Source organism: Neodiprion virginianus, chromosome 5, assembly GCF_021901495.1.
Source record: "Neodiprion virginianus isolate iyNeoVirg1 chromosome 5, iyNeoVirg1.1, whole genome shotgun sequence".
Taxonomy (NCBI): Eukaryota; Metazoa; Arthropoda; class Insecta; order Hymenoptera; family Diprionidae; genus Neodiprion; species Neodiprion virginianus.
This window is the reverse complement of record NC_060881.1, coordinates 28,960,448-28,976,058: the sequence shown is the minus strand read 5'-3', so window position 1 is coordinate 28,976,058 and position 15,611 is coordinate 28,960,448. Positions and strand designations below refer to the sequence as shown.

Sequence of the window (15,611 nt, the reverse complement as noted above, 5' to 3'; positions counted from 1 at the left end):
TGCTGTCGACTTTTGTGATGGTCGGAAAATGATTTTGAGAAATCGAAAAGCACGCTCAGAACAACAACGATATTATCACAAAAAGAAAGTTTCCATTCGTTATAGACATTAAACGCGCGTTCTTTTCAAAACTGCATTGTATAATTTCCAAACTCTCGGCTGATGATTTTTCAAAAACTATTTGTTCGATTTTGAATGAAATTTTTTTTATACGATCGGTTTATCGGTGAACGATAAAAAAAAAAAAAAAGAAAAACGTGTGAAATTCGCGCAAGAACGATTTCAATTCGAATTTCATTTCGATTCGATGAAAAATTCTTAAAAAAAAAACAAAAAAAAAAAAACAGTTAATGTTGAGGCTTCCAAATGTTGTTTGACCCGTTATTAAGGGCGACAACACGGTGCATATTTTATGCAATTTACACCTACGTGGTATTATATATGATTTTGAATGCATCGACACTAATGTGAAAGGATCATGTACTCACGTATCTCGTTGAAGTAGAAGGGATAGTCGCCGGGGACAGAGCAGTTCAGTCTCGCTTTTAGGAAGCTCGTCCATCTGTCGCTAAAAGCATGGGGACCGCCTTTGTCGTGTCTGCAGACTCTGCCGACTCGCGAATACACCGCCTGGAATCGAAAAGGCAAGAAAATGAGAAAAAAAAAAAAATAAAATGAAAAATAAAACACACGCGAACCCAGTGAAAATAGGGAGAGAGAATGACCGCGGTTATAAAATGGTTTGGTAGTTCCGTCGATATGTCGCAAGTTTTTTTTATTTTTTTTTTGTTTCTTTTTTAATCATCCTCGACGAAAAATAATTCAACAAAGCATTGAATTTATTGCGATTTGCACAAGATTGTAACACGTCATCAATTATTCGAAGAATTAGAACGTTGCTCCGAATAGACCGGTTTAATTATATGAAAATCGTTCAATTTTAATTCATCGACACATATCGAGTTCATTTTACAATTATTATAGCCGCCACGGGGGAAAAAGAAACTCTGAAAGGAATTCTAATATTAAGTGGCCGGATTTTCCATTGTGCAATACAGATCGACGTTTCGTCAATAATTATTTTCAGACTCTGCAGAGTACAGATGAAAGGAAAGAGAAGGAAAAAAAAAAAAAACCAGAAAGAAAACCGAGCCTTTCATTTTCCTGGTTCATAAATGATCGACGGGAATATTACAGGTTTAATTTTTTTTTTTTTTTTTTTTTTTTTTTTTTTTTAACAATCCCAACAAATCGATACGAAACGAGAAAATTGTCGAACGGGAAATTGTTAATTTGTAAACTAAAACGAGGATGTGAAAATAACGATCATAACGAAGCAATGAAACTGGCTCATCATGGTCGGATTGATAAACCTAAACGAGTTAATTACAATTGTAATCAAGCAGGGTGATAATTAGTGAATTCTGCATGTCAGACGTAGCACTCACCTTTCCGCAGTTCATGTACTCGACGGCGGTTTCGCGATAGAAGAAGAAAACGTAGTCGTCGTAGGCTAATGAGCTGACGAAATTCGGTCCTGGAATAAATTTCATTAGAACATAGCGACCGTAATAGAGTCGTAAATTTACCGAATAACGGTTTAAATTATTTACAATAGACATCAACGACATGCGAGTAGTCTAAGGAATTCTATTCAAGTTATAATAAACCTTTTTCAAGGGTAAATTCAGGCAAAAAGGATCGGCAGGATCTACGTTGTCGCAGGGACGATAACAATACGAGGGTAATCGGATCCAATGCACTATTTCAAGGGAAAGTATTGACATAGAATTGTTCAGTGACGTTTCGACAGCGGCTTTCAACCGCGATAATTGGCCAACTGCACTTCGTTATTATTATTATTATTATTATTGTTGTTATTATTATTATTATTATTATTACCCCTGAACCTAGAAACTTTTGCATATTCGTTCAAAATTTCACATCACATCCCGTATCGACTAATTCGATGGTCAGCTTATACGAAACAGCTTCTAATCAACCGCGTCTTTGATCCTTGACATGCAAAGTAGACTGAGAAAAATTTCATTTGTCACAGTAACTAGAAAAATTGAGTAAAACAGGTATCGTTAGAAAAAAAACTGTTCGAATATTGTTGGAATTACGAAAAACGAGGTACGCCTAATCGTTTTGCGCTATGGTCGATCCTTTTTTGTTTATTGCAACGCAGAATCAGTTTCTGAGGTTTACTCTACTTTTTTAAGTTAAACAAGGCTTTAACGTCAATTTATTCTTGCACGAGAATTAAATTTTCGCAACGGTTGCAAGAAAATATAGCAACACTGATCGTGATGAGAAAGAATAGCAACGGATACCAGACTTTCCGGTATAACAGGTAGAAAACTAATTTCCATTTTCTACCTAGAACTACATTTTTCGATCGTGGTAAAAAAAAAAAAAATGAAAATAGTCAAGGACCGAGTGTTAAGCCGGAACTAAAAATTTCCCTCAGCGTATATAATTGACCGTTTCTGAATTTGTTTTTAATCGGACAAACGTGCATTTTCAACTTTATCAACTGTATAATAATAACAACAATAATAATAATACTCACACCCTCATCTGTCTCAGAGTGAATTAGTTTATTACAATCGATTAGTAAGTGGAACTTGACAGGATCGAACTAATTCTCAAATTACATTCACGGTATGTATGATGTGCTTTGAAATCAACGGAGGTTACATTTCCTAAATTTGGCGGTGTTGAAATTGTGAGTAATAAAAAAAAATTCAAAAAATTCCCCCGCAATCCTTTTGCTGCTTCAAATATATATATATATATATATATATATTTTTTTTTTTCCCGCGAACAAAGTACTCGTTATTCAAACACCGCAAGATTATTTCGGCGCTCTGTAACTTCGCAGTTTCAAACGTCACGTTCCTTTTTCGACAATCATTCAATGTCGAAGTTGATGAATAGTTGAAGACTAGAGAAGAAAAAGTAAAAAAACAAAAAAAAAAGAAAAAAAAAATGAAAATAAATAACGAAAGACGGAGACAAATTGCAGGCGAGAGGGGGAGGAGTAATAAAACAAATTACTTACCGTTCAGCTGGTTCAAGTCCGAACGTTCGGTCCGGATCGGTAATCTGTATATCAGAGGTTCGCCACCTGAGAAATCAGCCACCGTTGCAGCGTAAAGTTGCCCACCTGAAACACGAGTGAAAAAACACGGGGTTGATTAAACCCTTATGAATCCGACGCGCACATTTTTTTTTTCTTCACCGACTAACTTTATACCTTTCCAAGCATACGCGAATGTGCCCGTCTGTGTTACGAATGTAATTAAATAGCTGTGCTTTTCTCTCTCTCTCTCTCTCTTTCTCTCTCTCTCTCTCTCTCTCTATCTTGCGAAAAGCTCTGACGGTTTTAATCCCATTTAACAACGTAATGTATTATAGGTACCTATATATATATATATATATATATATACATTATATACATAACGTAATTACATCGTGATATGAGTGCACCTTTGTAAAGGTAGTATATACATATATATACATATATATATATATATGTGTGCGGTTGCTGGAAGTGTGCAGTAAAAAAGTGGAAGGAAAAAGTTGATAGTTAATTCGAGAGAGAGAAGGAAAAAAAAAAAAACTTGAAAAAATGAATCAGAAAATCGGTGGATCGGCGTTTTAGGTTTGACGGAGTAAAAGGATCGTGAAAATTGAAGGTAATATGTGAATTCTCTCTTTGTAAATTCGATCATCTTCCATCTTTCGCTTCTACACGTAATACTTATATCACCGTTTTTTACGATCTCCTTCTTTTTACCAACGACGACGACGACGACGACGAAGTTTTGCAGAGTTTCGGAAGGAATTCGTACACGATCAGGGAGAAAACGTGTATATAATGTCAAAAAGTATGATATAATACACGGTGCCATGATACATATGCGTATGTGTACACAAATCATAGATATATGTATATGGGGCATTCCACGCCGACTCGGTAAAAGGTTGTTCGTGACATTTTTTGGTTTCAACAAGGGATTTTTCTCACGTCAGTTCGAACCCCGAAAACCATCCGAAGAAATTGTCAAATTTTTTACCACCGTTCGTCTTTATTCTATGAACGTTTGAATACCATCTGAAAAGCATCTGAATTAATTTTTGCGAATCAAAGTAAAAGAAAAAAGTAAATTCTATGACATAGTCGATATGAACCAGTAGTGAAACGGTGAATTTGGATGATAGAAATTGAAACGGTAAGACTTCGAGTGATTCCGACGTTCGTTGAGAACGCGTCAAGCTCCCTTCAATGTTCGCCGAACGCTAGAACCGACGAAGAAATCCTGCGAATTTTCGTCCAATTATTTGATTTTTAATTCGCGTCTCAGTCGGTAAGTACCCTATCTGCACCCTAACTTACCGACGTGCAATTACCATAAGAGAGCTCACTCGCTTGTACCATAGGTTCAGGATCTATATCGATCAACGTTGAATCATCGTCGGACACCCGCGGAAATACAAAACTGAATTGAACACCAAAGAACGCGGAATTAAGTCAAACTTCAGACCATCAAGAACGGATCGTTCTAAATCACCGAACGCTTATATTCAGACCCTAGAAATTTTAGCGTAACTAAATAAGCGAACAACGTTATTGTGAAACCAAATCTGAAAAATCGATTACAAGAACATCTTATTGTTTATAAATTTCGTATTTAAATTAAACTCTTGTGTGCGAATAATTATTTCAATCGCGCGTAGTGATACGACCAAGCTGAATGAGAAAAATCTACACGAGTAGATCATCGATGTTCTCGAATCTGTACGTAACAATTAGGTTTGTGAATCCAGGTTAATCCGAAAATCACGCAGTGAATCAAAAATTTCCCGCGACTTTCTTCCCAGAACGTAATCGCTGGTTTTTTTTTTTTTCTCTTTTCATTCATTCGTTCCTCCAGTTCTAAGACACGCTTATGATTTTTTTTTTTTTCAAATTTTCCACCAAACAATTTTCAAGTCGTCCGAAATATATATATATGTAGTAAACAACGTTCTTCCACTCCAAGTTTTGCCTGAAATTGTTTTTCACTCGGACTCTGTTAATCATGTAACTTGGTCGGTAAAGATTAATTTGCATATGTTTTTTAGATGGATTTAAAAAATTCATAATACAACAAGCAATACGAGTGAATTGTGAAATTAGAAAATGTTTCTGAAAGTCTTTCAAGGGTCGTAATAACCGGGCAGGATAAAATCCTTGGTCAAGTTGGAAAAAATATTATCCTCGCAAGGATTTAACGAGTCGTTGAGGAATGCCCTATACACGTATAAAATTGTAGTAAATTGTGTGCGCGCGTAAGGAAGGAGTCCTGAAGATCCTTGCGGAAAGGAGCTTGTTGGTATGAGAAGGAAGAGCCCCAGTTTCTTGCTTTCCGTTTTTTCTTCTTTTTCTTCTTCTTCTTCTTCTTCTTCTTCTTCTTTTTCGTCGTCGTCGTTTGTCGTAAATCTGCCGTTTCTATCCTTTAGTTGAGGATTCGTGGCGCGCGCGTTTCTGCCTCGCGATAAACTATCATTCAACCGCTCGAGACTTCCGTAATTCTGCGGGAACGTTGCAGGCGGAAGAAAAAAGAAAGTAAAGCGGAGGAGAGAAAAAAAAAAATAAGAAAAGAAAGAAATAACGGAAGGAAGACGGGAAAAAGAAACAAGAAGAAAAAAAAAAAAATAAAAATCAGAGGCAAAGAGAAAGAAGATACGGTTTTGTATCATACCGGCAGCAGCGTGTAAGAAAAATTTATACACGGCTGCTTTTATATATTATATTTTATACGTATATACTATATATATATATATATATATATATATATATATATATATGTATTACATGCTTGGCAGGTTTAACCTCATTTCACTTAATTACGAGGAATCGTTGTCCTCGATCTTTTTCACGTGTTTTTTACTCCCCTTATTACAGGCATCGTAAAAATTCATAAATTATGGATCAAGTCTATTCTATATTTTCATAAACGGATTCGAATCGTCCGGGGTTTTTTTTTTCTTTCTTTCTTTCTTTTTTTTTTCCATTACAGAATAACCATCTAGCGCGGTTTCTCACCTACTGCGTGTAATTTTCATTGTTCCTTTTTACTCGCGAACCGTATAATTGTAACCGTATATGCGTACAATTTCGCTCTAATTTTCTCGTTCAAAAAAATATAATTATATACGTATTGTACGGTTTGTCGTTAATTGGATTGCCTCTTCTCATCTATTCGACAGTTTCGACTGGTGGAATCAGTAACTTGTTTTCCTTTGGTATTTTTTATTTATTTTTTTTTGCTTTTTTTTTTTTGAATTATTAAAATATCGTTGAACAGGGAAAGAAATTTATGAAAATATATCCGCGCTGTTAAGGTACATTAAAACCCACTCACAACGTCGAGCTGCATTATTACCGTGTAACAACAAAATCGCGTCAAATCATTTTTTCCCAACCAACCTTTTATATATACGTATATACGGAGATTAGGATGTTTCGGAAAAAAATTGTTTGCGATTTTCCACCACGACACCCTTTGAAAAGTTTGTTTAGGGGAAAAAAAAAAATGGTTCTGTCAAAATATGAGCGTCCAACGTTATGTGAAAGATCTCGTTCAGTTGATTTTTCACTTGTTATATACATTTTTTCAAATTCACAAATTATCGTGAATAATAAGTAATACGAATTTACGTCGCTGAGAAGATCCACAATTGTAATATAAAATTTCCAGCCGATGTTTGAGAAGCGTATCCGACGATCTTCTCATCATTCTATTCAATCTCATGAAATAGTTACGATTCAATACGAACTCTTTGCATTTATGACAATAAGAATCCCGTTTAATATATCGTTGTGTTATGGATCGTGATCTTTTGCATTGAACATAATGGTCAGGAAAGAAATAAGAATTAAAGTGCTACAGCGTGTTTCTTCACAAATTCAAATTGAAGTTCCAAAAAAAAAAAAAAAAAAAAAGAAAAACTGAGAAAAAAGTGGAAAAATCAAACGACCATAATCTTTCTTTCGACCTGGACAAACTTTTTAGGCGATGCCACGGTGAAAAATTGCAAATTATTTTCCTTCCGAATCACACTGAGAAAAATTTGATTTCTCATGGTAACTGGAAAAATTCAGTAAAACAGGTATCGTCAGAAAAAAAACTGTTTGAATATTGTTGGAATTACGAAAAAGCCAGTTACGCTATTGTCGATCCTTTTTTTGGTTATTGCAACGCGAAATCAGTTTGTGAGGTTTACTCTACTTTTTTAGTTAAACAAAATTTCCGAGAATTAAATTTTCGCAACGGTTACCAAGAAAATACAGCAACAGTGATCGTGACGAGAAAGAACAGCAACGGATACCAGACTTTCCGGTACAACAGCTAGAAACCTAATTTCCATTTTCTACCTAGAACTATATTTTTCGATCGTGGTAAAAAGTAAAAATAATTAAGTACCGGGCGGTAACCGGAACTAAAAATTTCTCTCAGTGAACCCTAATATACATACGTATGTATATGTATAATTTAAGGTCTTTTGTACGACGGTTGTTAATTCACACCTTTTTAAGCCTCTCTCTCTCTCTCTCTCTCTCACAGTCATCCGTCAAAAAATGAATTCTCGAAGCGTTTACAACACGATAATAACAATAATAGTAGCAATAATAATAATAATAACAACAAAAACAAGAACGACGACGATACGAAAAGCCAAATGGAAAAGTTATAACGCACGTTGCATGTGCGAGGTGTACACGCGTACTTATACGTGTATATATACACACACACACATATATATGTTAAAATCGCGTGCCGAAACGGCCGAGCGATATTAATTCGGCCGGTTAGTAAAGGAATATAAAACACACCCGCATGATAGATACGGTTAGAAATATCGTTTACCGGCAAATACGGCCGTGCTGTTGTGCTCCGGGTCGTAGGGGCAGAGTCCTCGGCCCTCGACGGTGTCTTTTTCGGGCACGTGAACGCCGTTCTGGAACAAAGGTATAAAACAGAGAAAGGTTATCAGCGAAATTTGTCCAATTTACTCGGTCCCAGCCACGTTAGCTCACCCCCCCCACCCCTTATTGTTCCCTGCAACCCTCGCTGATCCCTCTCCTTTCCTTTTCGTTCACGCGAGACGAATATCGTTCATTTATTTATTTATTTATTTATTCATTTATTTATTCGTCCGGTAATTCATACCATCCCTTCTCGGCTTCATTTCACCGCCTATTTACATATGCAATCATCGTAAAGGATAAATCGGTCGGGATCATCGTCTGAATCATGTGTCTCGAATAAAGAAGGAAAAAAAAAAAAAAAAAACTGTTCGTTTACTTAACGTGTAAGGCAGAAATTGTTCCGACCGAATTCGAACGGAGCAAAGTAGATATATCAATAATTGAAGGTAAAGACATTCCTTTGATTAAAACGCTCTATCTAATTACGTGTAAACTCTGGTGTATAATTGTCATCGTGTTCTGATGTTTTTCAGTTTTTTCTTCTTCGTCATAAAGATTGCATGATTTTTCAAGCTGACGTAAAAAGCGAAAGTGGAACGCTTAAAAGTTACATTGAAATCGAATCGCAAGCCTCGCACAAAATCTCGTAGCTGTTTCGCGTGGCGGGAAATTCGAATCTCGATCAGCTATATAATACATGATTGTATGTATATACGTATATATATATATAAGAAGGTGAAGGTTTTTTCGGAGAAACGATTTCGGCTCTATTATATGTATAGCGGTGACTCGAAGGGTTCGGATATATCGATTTAAATGTAAAGCGTGTGAATTGTGGTTGGGTGATTTTTCCCCAACGTGTTCGAATTTTTTTCTTTCCTTTTTCTTCCTTCGTGCTTGCGAGGTCTTATTTTTCGTTCCGCCCCGGCGGGCATTCCGCGTACACACCCGTGTATAGGTTAATTCGTTATATAAATATTTGCGTTCACGTTTTCATCGCTAAATTGCGGCACGCGTTCGTTCGCCTTCCATAGCGGTGTTGTCCGTTATCTTGGCTTAGAAGTTTCACAAACTAATTACGTTTAATTATAAAAGTTGGGCAGAGTAGCGGCTCGGCGGCGCTTCTTTGCCCGCCTTCGTCGCCTCGGTGCAACGGGAGAAAAGCGGAGCCAAGCGGGGGATGTGGAACTTTAAAAGTTTCAACATCAACGCGCGCGCTGCGCAAGAGCAGCGACGAAACGGTTGAGATACGCGATAAATTCAACCGGTAGCAGCAAACAATCGCCGTCGCTCGGCTAGGTAGGGACCTGTACGTACAACCGAGATAAGAACATTTCTACAACTCGCTCGCCGCTTTTCCTCGTCGAGCTGCGGCGGAATCTCCTCCAGCCATCCCACGGCACGCGGAAAATCCACCCCGCAACGCCTTTTCGCAACTTTGATCATTTTTCAATCTCGCTTCCTCGCCTCGACCGCGGTGCATGTCGGGTACGAGTTTCCTGGTTGTCTGTTAGATTTTTACTTGTACGGAAATTTTTCTCTTCCGACTTTCGAGTAGTTTTCTTAGATTTTACAAATTACGGTAACGATTCGTTTCGTCGCTGCTCTGACCTGGTGAAATATTTATTGTAATATAAATATACGACGATATTTTTCAATAAGGATTAATAATAACCGACCCAACATAAAATCTAATATAACCTAACCTAACTTACGCGTGTAAGAGTTTAGGCAGACTTCCGACTTGGCTTACAAATATCGTTATATCTTGGAAACTGTTGATCTTGTTGTAACGAAATATAGCTCGAAACGTGGTAGCAGCTACCCACAGAAAAAAAAAAAAAATAATCAAAATCGGTTCAGTGGTTCTGGACTTATAACCGAACATACGTCAGAAAGACTTTGAGAGACTTTTTATATACGGGGCATTCCGCGCCAATGCGACCACCGTTGGAACCGCATCATTTCTGATTTTTGGTTAAAAAAAATTTCATACAATTGTCCCAACTCTGAAACGGAATTCTGAATTTTTTTAGATTTTCAATTTACGGCCAAAGATTTGTTTTTTTTTTTTTTTTAAAATCGCAAATAAAACAAATTTAGTAAAAAAAAAAGAAACAGAAAAGGATAAAAATCGGATTACTGTTTCGGAGTTGGGCTGATTAGTTGAAGACGCGTTCGAACGTCTTGTTTTCGAAGAACTTTCCTTCAGCGACTATTTTACTAAATAACAGCATTGCCGCGTTAGATATTCTGATAGATTAGTTATTTGACAACACCAAAAGTGCATTCGAAAAACATCGTTACTCGGGATTATATAATGTATTCCATATCGCTAGTTTGAAAAAAAGAAACGGACTAAACAATAAAACTGAACACATCAGAGTCCACCCGAAAAAATACTGATCAAAATTTCAATTCCGTGATATAAATATTCCGATTACTTGATTAACCGACAAAAAATACCGTCTACTTACAAACGAAAACAAATGGAGTATCCAATCGAATACGGTCTACAAAAATTTTCCTCTCGTTTCGCAGTAGCAGATCAATTTTTTATTTCTTCTCTACTTGCAAATTGAAACATGAAATCCAACCGATCCCTCACACTCGCTGTTTATAAATTCAGATAATTATATTGTTATTGTTAAAAAACCTTGTACCTCATTCTCATCACAAGCACCACGACGCAGCATCGCGTATACATAATTCCTTCACGTTTCTCGGGTAGTTCTCACTTCGTAAATATACGCATACAGGGTAGGTTTAAGGTGGCTACCCTTGTAACTACATATACATATACATATATATATATATATATCCGTGACGTGACGTAGTGCAAGGTTTAACACGAGGACGGAAAGCGTGGTGGGAATATTTATACCTTTAACAGGCTGGTCGACGCGTGAGGGTGTTTTTGCATTTTTGTGTCGTTTTTATTTTTTTTTTTTTCCTTTTTTTTTTTTGATTCTCTTTTATCTCCCGAAATTCCTCCCTTCTCTCAACCCCGGCAGGTTTAAAATTCGCCGGTAAGAAACGCGTCGCGGCTGAGGTGCACACGCGTGGAGAGAGAGAGGAGGTGAGATAGCTTGCGGGGGAGGGGAGGGGGGGGGGGTTTGGCGAGGGGTGGAAAACGTAGGTAGAAACGTGCAAGCCGACGGTGAGTTACGGCGGGCACGAATCTTATCGGTCCCAGCGGCTCCCTAAATCATCCGAGACGCGGGAGCTCCGGCAGACTAATGGACCCTGAGGGGTGGTTCACCCCGCGTCGCGAAGCCTCCCCCGCCACCCCTTTTTCGCCCCGCGGGTTCAGACCGCAGATTATTTTTCGCTCGCCGTTCTTTATCGGGATGAAGAGAGGTCCGCCCCCCTCCCCCCACGGTGACGCGATCATCCCTTTAAGCCGAGTCACTCGCATCCCGGATCATCCGGCTACGACACCCCCGCGGGAATCGAATTTTCTTAGGGCATCTACCGTATATCGGCACGTTTCAGCCTCACCGCTGGTCATTCTTACCTCTTTTTATACCCCCCGCCACCGCCAACTTCTTCTTCTTCTTCTTCTTCTTCTTCTTCTTCTTCTTCTTCCTCCTCTTTTCCCCGGGATGATATTTTTATGACGCTTGTTTAGGTCTTTATTATAGACAGTTGGTTTTCCCGATTTTTTTTTTCTTTTCTTTCTTCACCCCAATGAACACGTTTTCTTTCTTGTAGGAAAAACTCTATTACAAACGATCGAACGATACTTCGATTTTTATACATCAGGTGTCTACGCGGTATTATCGACTGAATAAAAATTTCATCCGTTACACGACAATTAGGGAATGTTGAAAGTATTTTGTATTTAAACATTTCAAAATAGCTTCACGCTAAACGATGAATCCAACTTTCGGTCCTGCTGTATGCGAAAGCTTTTTCGGCTTTACGAGACTTTGTTCGTTTTCTTTTTTTTCTTTTGTTTTTTAGTTTTTTCTTTTTTTACCGCATCAATATCGACAATATTTGCGGCTAGTTGAGGCAATTTCATTACATTAGGTTTTTTATACAATATATTTGGCAATTTGACGAGAATTTTTTCCTAGTTTTTCAACTGAAAATTGCTACGATTTTCACTTGAAGGAAAAGAAAATAAAAGTAACCTCTTGTAAAATCGTCAAAGCAGCCGACCTCGTGTGGTTGAAGAAAGCTTCGCTTTCTGGTTCGTATACCGTGAGCTTTTTTTTTTCTCATTCATTTTTCAGACCACGTCTATGAAACCTTTAAAATGTGTCTTTTTCCTCTTGACAGAGCAGCGACACGATAGAGAACTCTGAATACACTGTTAGTCCAATGCACTCTCACGAAAGTAGTACAGCATATACCGAGCACGTTTTCTTTGAAGGAATTTTTATGAAAATACGAGTGTTCTAAATGTGATAACGTTAAAGTTAAAAATTAATTAATTAATTTCAGTCCATGTCGACAAGATACTTCGATAGTGAGATTCGCTTCCTTCATGGCGACAAAAAAGAGGGAGGTACGAAATTTGAGCTAAACTTTATTGAATTCAACAATTTTCCGAAATTCGTTTCCTCGAATTTACAAAATACAAGGTGACCAAAAATTTTTAGAAAAAAAGTTTCATAACATTTTCCACAGTTCTGGTAAATTACTAAAACTTGAATCGTTCAGCTCATCAACTCTATACTAGGTTTGAATGCAATTCGAATAGAAGAACAATATAATGTATAAAAAATTCGGCTTATTTCCTCGACGAAAAAAAAGTAAACTCGTTACCTCAAAAAATCATCTCTAATCACCACGATAAAAAACTGACATTCCCAGATTTTTCCATGACCGGATTAAAAATTCCCTGACATTTCCAGGTTTTCCATGACCTAAGACTCAGTTTTCCACGAAATTTTCCCCAGTTCTGGTAAGTTACTAAAACTTAAATCGTTAAGCTCGTTAACCCTATATTCGGTTCAAATGCAATTCGAATTGAAGAACAATATAATGTACAAAGAAGTCGGTATATTTTCTCTGCGAAAAATATTAAACTTGTTACCTCAAAAAATCATCTCTAATTACCACGATAAAAAACTGACATTCCCGGATTTTTCCATGACCGGATTAAAAATTCCCTGACATTTCCAGGTTTTTCAGACGTGTGGCAACCCTGATACAGACCTACACGGGACGCTTTCTCAGACGACGTGTGAAATGGCCGAGGATTGCGATGGCAGGAGTAAACCTAACCTACAAAACTCGGTACCCTCGGTGACCTGGGCGAGCAATCTATACAAACTCATCTCTGCTGCGGGGTGGCAGCAGCAGCCAGACGTCGGACAGACGAAACGAACTCAAGCTGGTTCAGATCTTAGATACCTGCCAACGAACCCAAGCGGCGTTTGGAGTGGCGCCAACAGAATCGTGGCACAATCTCCCTGCCCACATCTATAACCTAATGCCTCTGTCCCCGGTGTGCATTTGCCGCGCGAATTCAAAGGGTGTCCAATATTTGGAAGACGTGACGCGTTCAGCTGTTTCAGCGAATCTGCAAGCGTCCCCCCTTTTTTACTAGACTTCGGTTTCATCCGGGGTGGAAAAGTTTGCAAAGCGGTCGGAAAATGTGTTTGCGTTTCGGTGTTTTCTCAAAGTTTCTGCAGGCTTGCTCGATACTTCCCTCTAAATTCGCCGCGCGGGGTTGAATCTCGGGGTCAGCGGAATCGCGTTAGAAAATTCTCCAAGTTTCGTACCACGACGCAAGAATAGGTGCCGGGATATGGCGTCGGGCGAAAGAAAGAACTCTTGAGAAACTATTCTTCATCGTTTTTCCACAAAAGTTATTGGTAATGTACAGAAACGTTGGAATCCTCGGAATCGAGGGCAAGAAATTCGCCGTACTTCGATACATGGACCGAGTTTTCTTCGTGGCCTCGACAGACTTCCGACGAATGCCGTTGCAGCTGCAGAAGTAGTCGGAAACTAAACACCGGAACTCGCGGATTGTTTATTTCTCAAAGAAGTATTAACTAACTCCGCCGCCTCTTTAGCCAGTAAATGTTTCCTAGCTTCTTCTCCGAACTCGGTTATAAGTTTCGGCAAGTCGCACAATTCTCGCGTTTGTATACTTCGAACTCAAACCGAGTGGTGTCGAGAGAAGAAAAAAACACCGCGTCGTTTCATCTACCAAAACGTGACTTGTCTTACATTTAACGTTCAAGCTGACGTTGAGCCGAATCCAACGAGCCCTCGTTCGTCAATTTCGGACCAGTCGTTTCTGAGATATCGTAGAATAAAATGACAACGTCCGGCGAGTCGAGCGAGCGACGCGCGAATGGCGCGCTAATCGCGCGGTGAATTCGCTAATGGCGAACTTCGAAGTGAAATATCTCCGGAACGGCTTGTCGGAGATCGATCAACGAGGGCTCGTTGGATTCGTCTCGACGTCGGCAACGCCGCAGGCATCGAACGAAGGAGCTGCTAAAAAAAACTGTTCGACTTTTTTCAAGTAATACCGTCTCGAAATTCGACTCACCTGAAAACCGAAGTGCATGCACTGAGGGTTGTAGGCGTTGGTACCGCAGGCGATGAACTTGTCCGGACTGTACCTGCCGAATACCCGTACATAATTTTGACACTCGTCTTCGCTGCGCCCCTTCAGACAGCAGAGCTCTCGATGCGTGTCACTGCTGGGCCACTGCACTCTCTGTAACAGAAAGATAAATATGTGATTAAGAAAATTGGGTTTGACGGAAAAAGAAACTCGCAATTCAAAGATAGTGCGTTTTGAGTTTTATCGCACTCGTCTTATCCTTCAACAAAAATCAGTCCGCTTCCGATTTCTACACCCTTTGACGATACTTTTCGACGAATGGATCGAGGCCTGAGGTGTTGAAAAATCACACTCGTCGAGGAAAGAGAGAGAGAGATGAACGTTCGTTCTTTGGGACAATCTGGGGTCAAATCGCCCGTAGTTTCGGGGTCGTGGATGATTGGGTGTACATTTTCCTCGGATATCTTTCACCACCCAGTATACATTCGGGATATTAGGTATACGTGCGGACAGAGGTAGGAAAGCGACTTTTTGTCGTGATTTGAATAACCGTACGGTCTCGCTGCGGGGATATAGAGGTACCTACTCGCCGGCTTGTTGCCGGGCGATGCTGCCACAGAGAGCTTTCACGAGAAAGAGAGAGGGAGAGAGAGAGAGAGAGAGAGAGAGGAAAGTTTTACCGCGAGCAAAATCGTCGTGAATATTCATCCCGTGATTCGGTTGCGCGGTTTTGAGCTTCCGGTGCCGTTTCTCCTCCTCGACGGTACAGCCAGGTGGGTTTAGGTTTGCTCGATGTATATGCCTGGAGGTAATCCGTCTATAAATCGATTTATCACCGTCGTTTATCTGGCATAACGGGATTGAATAATATCGGCGATATCACTGACGGTCTTACCGATATCCTTCTTCCAAGGCGTTTTAGCTGCTTTTCATTTTTATCTTCGAAGATGGAGAAAAAGAAATTCTGGTTTTTGGTAAAATACGTCTGATCCTGTAATTCGATCGGTTTGAACACGAAACTTTAGTTATGTGTGATAACTTTCGATCGATTAAACTAATCAATGAATTACTTTTTCACGTTGATATCGT

General features: G+C 38.9%; 1 protein-coding gene across 3 annotated transcripts in view; it reads right to left on the bottom strand.

Moving 5' to 3' along the window:
* Positions 1-15,611, bottom strand: part of LOC124304632 (semaphorin-1A-like) — a 134,022-nt gene that overhangs the window by 14,054 nt on the left and 104,357 nt on the right. For all 3 annotated transcript variants that reach the window (XM_046763112.1, XM_046763111.1, XM_046763114.1), the window contains 5 exons: positions 14,505-14,675; positions 7,923-8,013; positions 3,068-3,172; positions 1,449-1,537; positions 489-630 (listed from right to left, as the gene is read on the bottom strand). In XM_046763112.1, the coding sequence (XP_046619068.1) occupies positions 489-630; positions 1,449-1,537; positions 3,068-3,172; positions 7,923-8,013; positions 14,505-14,675 (598 nt within the window). The remainder of the gene's footprint in view (positions 1-488; positions 631-1,448; positions 1,538-3,067; positions 3,173-7,922; positions 8,014-14,504; positions 14,676-15,611) is intronic.